General features: G+C 39.8%; 1 protein-coding gene across 14 annotated transcripts in view; it reads left to right on the forward strand.

Annotated features, from left to right (window-relative positions):
* Positions 1-7,904, forward strand: part of LOC134028552 (myocyte-specific enhancer factor 2A-like) — a 35,085-nt gene extending 27,181 nt beyond the window's left edge. For 5 of the 14 annotated variants that reach the window (XM_062472188.1, XM_062472180.1, XM_062472187.1 and 2 more), the window contains 4 exons: positions 2,221-2,378; positions 5,387-5,516; positions 5,660-5,786; positions 5,909-7,904. In XM_062472188.1, the coding sequence (XP_062328172.1) occupies positions 2,221-2,378; positions 5,387-5,516; positions 5,660-5,786; positions 5,909-6,269 (776 nt within the window). In that variant the 3' untranslated portion in view covers positions 6,270-7,904. Of the gene's footprint in view, positions 1-2,220; positions 2,379-3,666; positions 3,691-5,386; positions 5,517-5,659; positions 5,787-5,905 lie in introns of all 14 variants that reach the window. The other 9 variants (XM_062472176.1, XM_062472183.1, XM_062472173.1 and 6 more) reach the window with 3 other exon arrangements.
* Positions 7,905-8,072: the final 168 nt, after the last annotated feature.

Below are 8,072 nucleotides of genomic sequence, written 5' to 3' on the forward strand. Positions count from 1 at the left end.
CCTTCTTTTGAAATCCGCTGGACAGGGAAAGGCTTTTACATGGCCCACAGTTTCTTTGTGAACTCTCTAAGAAGCATTTAGAAAGACTGCCTGTGGCATGCAGGCTGTTCTAATTGAATTATGGATTCGGTTAAGTGTCATGTCAGGCTACATAGTGCTGTTCAAAGAGGAGTGTTACGGTAAAGCTGGAATGGCAGGGTTAGTTGATGTGTTGCTGTCGCACTCTATAAATCTTAGGCAAGGTTAATAGCAGAATGTTGAGGATGAGTTTAGTGCCAACACTCACGCTGTAAATATCTTTCATTTGTGAAGTAATTGCCTGCTTCTTCCTCCTCCTCCATGCATTGATGCAAAGTTGTATACATGAATGGCAGCCGAGCATTCATACAACATACCTAGTTATACAACACACTGCCTCATTCATGGGCTCCCGTTGTGGCTTAACCTTTATAAAATGCTCAAAAATTATTTTTCTTCAAGGACACTGTCTTATCCTCAGCTCTACCATAGCTAGCCTTATGTAACAGCAAGTGCAAAAAGTCTTCAACACTCAATAATTCAAAAGTATCTCTTAAAAAATACATAACTGTACATTCTTCCTGTCCACTTCGAGTTGTTTTCAATGGAATGCTGCACCTGGGACTGTAACAAAGCAACAAACCTGGTTTATGAGTCAATAACAAATGCTAAGGTGAAAATTGGACCCCAGGGATGTCAAGGGATGTTTATAATATTGCAGTTTGGTTCTGTTTACAGCAGCGACAGGGTTTAGGAGGCAGCCTGCAGTTTAGTAGTGACTAAATGTTTTCTCAGGAGAAGTAAGGCCCTCCAGCCCTTCAGATCCAGGCTGTGTACTGAGAGGCGGGGCAACTGAGACTGATTGCCTGCTCTCCCCTGGATGGCTTCCATGCGATGACATCACCTCAGAGTGATCGTTATCAGGGCAGAGTAACAGAGCCTCTTACAGTAATGCTAAACTCTATCTATCCTATCCGACCCTCCCTTTCCCCACCCCCTTGTCCTCAGCAAGGCTATCACGGCCACTTGGCCTGCTGCCCTCCACATTGTTTACTGATGCTGGCCATGGAATTTACACACTTAAAAAAAAATATATATATCAAAAGAGTAAGTGTCCTTCGCTTGGTAAACAGGACCGTATCACAGTGCTATTCTGGTCCGTGTCGGTGTGTGGAAGACATTTGAGAGATCAGGTTTCCAATGCGAAAACGTGAACATTAGCTGTACCGTCCCCTGTGAAATCCCCTTGTGTTAGTAGGTGCTGGTCTGAGGTCTGACTGGAATATTTTCTCCAGGCCTGGCTACTCGACACTTGCATAGCTGAGGCAGGAAATGACTGTTAGGGGGGCACAAAAGACCGACATGAACAGAATATTTTGTCCCTGAAACATTATTCAAAAAGCCAATCCTGTTCATGCTTAATTCATGAGCTGTTAGCCGTAATAGCTCTACCCAAATGACCTCCAACAGTAAAAGCAACGTATTGTTTTTTCAAATGGCACTAGTCCTGAGAGAAATTCAGACGGCACAGAATGAGCCAGCAGATGGCCTTACGTCAGATGTAAAAGAAATTGGAGTCGCAAGACGTATCTTGGCATTCCACCAGGCATCGCAAGCATCTCATTGACGAGGGTCTGAACGCAGAGAGTATAGTCCCCGAGGACAACATAGCAACCCTCCTTCCTACGTCTGACCAGCAGCTGCCAAAATCACAATGGATTTCTCAGAACAAATGAGCAGAATTACCAAGTCCCCACTTTATCTTTCCTTCGCTGTGCTTCTGAATAGCTCCCCATCATTTCAATTCATTATTAGATTTGAATGTCACAAAACACCATTGTGCGATATTGTAGGCTCTACAGGCATTGAATGGTGACTAAAATGTTATTCAGTTATGAAACTTGCTGCCAAGTGAAAAGGAAATGACAATTTAAAGTTCAGTTGCTGTTGTTTGGGACTGACTTTTAATATGATAGATGTGATGGACTTCATTTTAAAAGCCCTACAGTACAGAGTTGGAATCAAAACCAACATAACCTGACATACAGAACGTTGAACACCACTGCACCTTTGAAAAAAGGGGAGCCTTTCAGTCTGATGCTCTTTTCCATCTTTTATTTTTTGATCAACAGGTCAACTGGTGCCGGTTCGGGTCTTTGTAACATTGTAACGTGCCCTTTGATTTCTGTGTGTTTTGTACAGGGAATGGCTTTGTGGGCAACCCCAGTGCAAACAGCTTGGGAAAAGTCATGCCAACCAAATCCCCTCTACCCACTGGGGGAAGCCTGCCCCTCGCCAGCCGAAAGCCTGACCTGAGGGTAGTTCTCCCTCCGTCCAACAAAGGCATGATGCCACCCCTGGTGAGTGTGTCCATGTGTACCTGGGTAGCAGGTTATGCCATAGCACAAAACAAAGAGGCACTGACTCATTTTCGACTCCAAATTAGTTACTGCTACTTTTTCTTCTAAATATATACTGTAGCCCGTGGCATGCAACAGAGCCCATGATGGATATTATATTGTGGTTATCGTAATTATAGTGAGCAAACTTTCTCATCCCCCGGAGCACCTGGGACCATGTAAAACTGTCAGAAGCGTGCATCAAACCGCAAATGAAAAAGAAATGAGGTGTTTATGGCTGAAATCTTTCTAATTATTTAATGGGCTGCATTCCTCTAAGAGGTGTATATAGGCGAGGTTAACTGAATACCTTATACATGAAAGCGGCTATAGTAGATACTGAAGATAATCTCCATGCCAGGATCTCTAGGTCAACCTATGGTGCATTGATTGATTGATTGATTAATACAAAAAATGCCCAAAAGAAGTCTACAGTACTCAAGAGTAGCCCACCTCCTCATCTTTTTTTCATTTAAATGTAGAACTGTTGCATGTCAGGTTTAATTGTTAGATGTTGTGTACTGTGTGTGTGTGGTTGAGCCTGATCTCTCTGTTCCATAGAACCAGCTTCTTTGTAGGCATGTAGGACAGGGGCTGACAAATCTATCTTGCTGTCTCTCTTACACCATACACCAAAGTCTTTTTGGGTGGGAAAATTATAACAGAAACACTATGCCCCTGCCAACTACTATTAATCAATGTGGTTTCAGTTCAAGTAATTGCTATACACAGCACACATGAAGCTAATTTGCTGACAATGATCCTAAACATAGACCTTAGTCATACACAGTCTATAGAGAGTCTGGAAGATTGTTACTCTCGCTCACTCTCACTCATCACCCTTGTGTACCCCAGTGTGCATGGTGCTGTGTTATTGATTTGCCCCTAGTCACCCCTTCTCCCGTTGCCTTGCCTCCCACTCTCTGTACAAACATTGCGCAGTGAAACCCAGGAAGTAACAATGCCGTGATCGGGAAACCACACATTGAAATGGTTTTCTTGACTGAGCCAGAAGCACACTTCCAAGGCGCACACGAAAGTTCTGACCTTTTGATGTTCTCCACTAGAGATCTCTGTATGTTGGCTGGTGTTCACACAGGGACTGAGACACAGCCATAGCAGAGTTACAACAGCATACAACCGAAAGTGTTAGAACAGCACACCACAAAGTTACAAGAAGTTATTGAGAAGGATTCTGACCTTTGTAACCACTCCACAATATTTCTTTCGTTCTCTCTATCTTGTGCAGTCAGAGGAGGAGGAGGTGGAAATGGTGAGTTGGATGGAATGCCTACGGGATGAATAAGGAAATGCTATTGAAAATAAACTATTGATGGAGGCCACTTAATGATTAGAACCCTTCATTATTTTCTCGCTTATAAAGAGTACAAAGAGTATGTAGTTGGAAATCACTGTGTCAACATGGATCTTCAGAATCAGAATTCGGTTTATTTGCCATGTATGTTATACAAACACAGAATTTACTGTGGCAGGGAGGTGCAAAACACTAAACATATACAGATCTTAAATTAAGTAAAAGTACAAAAGTTTAACTATTTCTAAGAACTAAACAATCTAAGAATACAACAATTTAAATATAAAATAATATATATATATAAAAATAAGAATAATGAGCAGCGTGAATGGTCAACATAGTGCAATCGGATACTGAGATAAAGTGGCTTATGCATACTGAATTGCCATTAGATGGACTTATAATAGTTAAATAAGTGAATGAATGTCAACTATCTTACTATGAATTGCTCTAAATAATCTCACTCTATAGATCATGACGACTTGAATTCAACAAATATTATATCCTATCCTTTTCTTCTGGTTTGAGAAGACATTTAGCAGTTAATGCAGTCAAAGTTAATTGTTTAACACATTCAGAATGTGTGATATGGCATCACCAACTTGCCTGAATGCCTCTGAGTGAGTCGAATAAGAATAAAATGACATGGGGGACAGTCATCTTTTTTCTGCACTACGTCCTGTCAAATGATTTGAAATATTTTTTTTGTTTTTTTCAGCATTTGTCTGATGTTCAAAAACATCATAGAGTACTGCCTTGTGATCTTAACCACATGGATAATGTCATTGACCCTGGTTCCTCTGGTTTATTTTGAAATATTTTTTTCAGTTCCTCTTCTCTATTTTTTTCATGAGATGAATAACGTCATTTAGGATGATGTCAGACAAAACAAGACTCTAACTTTGATGATTTCACCTGGCTACAGCATGTAGCTTGGTCCACAAAATGAGGTCAGATAACTTGATGATTTTTCTTACTCTTGACATCAACTAAGCACCATGAAAAGGTTGTAATGGGATGTTCTGTTGATTTATAGTAGATAGTTGTTAGCTAGTTATTTTGTTCGTTGAAAATGTACAATATACGATTGCATGACTGAGTGGTCTGTGTTGTGGTCGACGGTTTGACCTTGAGGTCATTCACTGTGCTGACAAGTTGCTTGTAATGGGACTCTACCAAGTACTCATCACACCATGTAAACATGCCTGACTACTCCATAAGAAATAACATGAAAAATCATGAATGGAATTTAAATGGTAATTTGTGGACTTAAGAATCTTACCTGTCTACCTTAACTTACCTGACTCAAATGTCGCCTACTAGGAATTACCATTTTACAAAATCACACCAGTGTTTCCTCCTAAATTTCCCATGCCTTATAATTAACTATAATTCATTTTAATTAATGGAAATACTTATTTTCTACAGTACATGCCCTCGACTTTATCTTCCCTTATTCATTGGTTTAACCCACAGTTAATAAGACTTTCTTGTGGGCTTATACTGACACCAGGTGGTGAACAATAGTGGTGTTACGGCCTTTTCTAGATCTGTATGATTCCTTTGACAGCATTATCTGTTTGATTGTCTTTCATGATTTAATTATGGTAACGAATACATTTAATTCATGACAATTTACTGACTTTTTCTGTAGAGCACCCAGAGGCTGAATAACAGTTCCCAGTCCAGCCAGTCCCTGGCAACTCCAGTGGTCTCAGTAAACACCCCCAGTTTGCCTCCCCAGGGTCTGGTCTACCCAGGCATGAACTCTGCTTACAACAATGGTCGGTGTTCTTCAGAGTTATCGAGTATATACATATTTTCATTACTTTACCGTTACCTACCCACTCGTGTCTATTACAAATCACATTTGTCCTTTGATTAATTCTGTAATAATAGTGTGTTGAATTATGTTGTGTTTCCGCAGAGTATTCCTTGAACAGCTCAGATCTTTCCAGCTTACAAGGTTTCAACTCTCCAGCAGGCCTTTCCCTGGGCTCCATGTCGGCATGGCAGCATCATCAGCTGGGTCAGGCTGCACTGAATTCACTGGTGTAAGTAACTCCTCACACTGCCGAACAACAAATATTTAAGAGGGTGACTACTCTATGATATCCTGTTACCCTTATTCAAATGAGTGATTGTCCCCCCCATCCCCCCCATCTCCTCCCAGCAGGTCTGGCAACCACATACCTCAGTGCTCTAACCTCTCCGTCAACACCAACCAGAATATCAATATCAAGTCTGAGCCCATTTCCCCTCCCAGAGACCGTGTGACCCAATCAGGCTTCATGGCCCAGCACCCTGCCCCTCCCCCACCCCACACCTCGTCCTCCTCCTCCAGGCCAGAGATGGGGCGTTCCCCTGCCGACAGCATCAGCTCTTCATGCAGCTCTTACGATGGCAGCGACCGGGAGGACCACCGGTCAGACTTCCACTCCTCAACACTGGGGGCGCTGGCCAGACCGCAGGGGGGGACGGAGAACAGGGAAAGCCCCTCGGTCAAACGCATGCGCATGGAAAGTTGGGTGACTTAAAACCTGTCATATCACACACACACACACAAAATGAGGTTGTTAAACCTTCCCAGAAAGCACAGGAAGTATACAATATGCGAGTTTCGTTGTTTTCACATCTTTATTATTATTCTTCACTGTTTTCATATCAGATTGAAGTTCTTTGAAAATTTACTTTGAAAAAGTGATTTTTATGATTATTGTTCGTAATCTGCTTTTCTGGGGTAAAATGTTGTTCATTTTAATTCATGACAATTTACTATGTCTGACCAGATATGTTCTACAGTATCTGATCAGATAAACATTTGTTTAGCATTGTGGATTTATTGTGGTCACTGCTGCGATCTAAGGCACTTATTTAAGTTTGCAAGATGATACAGCACAAATATTCAAAGTTCCAAATATTTATCTTGATTTTGGGCTAAGCTTGGAATAACTATCTACCCTGCCACTTTGTGTGGCCTGATGTAGCTATACAAGATGAGTTTTCAGATTTGATTTCATCACAAGGACTAAAGTACAAAGGGATCGCCATGGGAGGAGAAAGAGCCTTAGTTTCTCATCGTCACAGGTTTTTGTTTATTCACCCTGTTAGCAGTTCAACTGTAAAGCAATACATCATGGTCTTCTCCCTCTCTTAAAAACCACATTCTTTATGTCAGCCAAAGCAGTATGCTGATTTTTTTATGTAGTAGTGAGTGTATTTTGATAATTTCCACAAAATAAAACATTGTTTCAGCAATATATAGAAAATTGAAAGCCATGGACACTTGCTGTTCTTTATGTATAGTGAAAATAAACATGTCTTTTGTTATATATATATAGCAACTCTAACATATATAATATATATATATATACATATATATATTATGTATATATATATTATATATACACACATATATGTATATATCTATATATATACGCATATACATATATATATATATATACATATATATCACTTTTTGTTGTATGTACTTATATCTGTTGTACCTTCAAATTTAAAAAATATATTTATATATTTTTGTGGATTGTTGCCATGTTTACAAGGCATCATTCTTTTTGATCAAGTATTCACTGGGTAATATTTTCTATTTTGTTAAGTAAACTTTTCTCTTTACAAATAAATACTTTGGTAACCAGTTTTAGAGTTGGTGGGTGATAAGTATGTTAAAATTGGATAGACTACTGGTAATGCCATCTGGTCACAATACGTTGAAATATATTTCTATACTGGAAAATTGATTTGCTAATAGTAAATTGTCCCCAACTGTGATCATTTTGGACCTTGCAGATGATATTCAGTTCTAGGGTTCCGTCCAAGACGTGCCAAGTCTCATCTTTGGGCAGATGGAAATAAAGCAGCTATATGTACTTAGAGAAAATGTCCAATGTGGATCGTTTTTTGTGTTTGATACATTGTTTATAAAATGTAAATGTTGTACATACATTATTGCCTCCGTATGAAACATCAGATGCAGACATTGATTGAAGTGAAATACAATATATGTACCCACAATCTCTCTTAGTTGTTGTTGTTTTTTATATTGTCAGTTATGTAGACAGCACCTCATTGGATGCTATGTCCCCCCTAGTCATCGCTCACCCTATGTGGGTGACTAAGCACAATCATATGTGGGAGCTCGTGAGTCCTTTTTCTCAGTTCTCATGGCAACTCCCTGCCCTTAGTCATACTTGACAAGTCAGATCGTAAAAAAAAAAAACAATACTGCTTTTATATTGTTGACAGTAACGTTGTTTCATTCACTTTTCAAATATATATGTTGTATTGGAATAGAGGGAGAATTCTTAGCACTAAGCAGTATT

The sequence above is a fragment of the Osmerus eperlanus genome, chromosome 10, assembly GCF_963692335.1.
Source record: "Osmerus eperlanus chromosome 10, fOsmEpe2.1, whole genome shotgun sequence".
In the NCBI taxonomy this organism is placed as follows: domain Eukaryota; kingdom Metazoa; phylum Chordata; class Actinopteri; order Osmeriformes; family Osmeridae; genus Osmerus; species Osmerus eperlanus.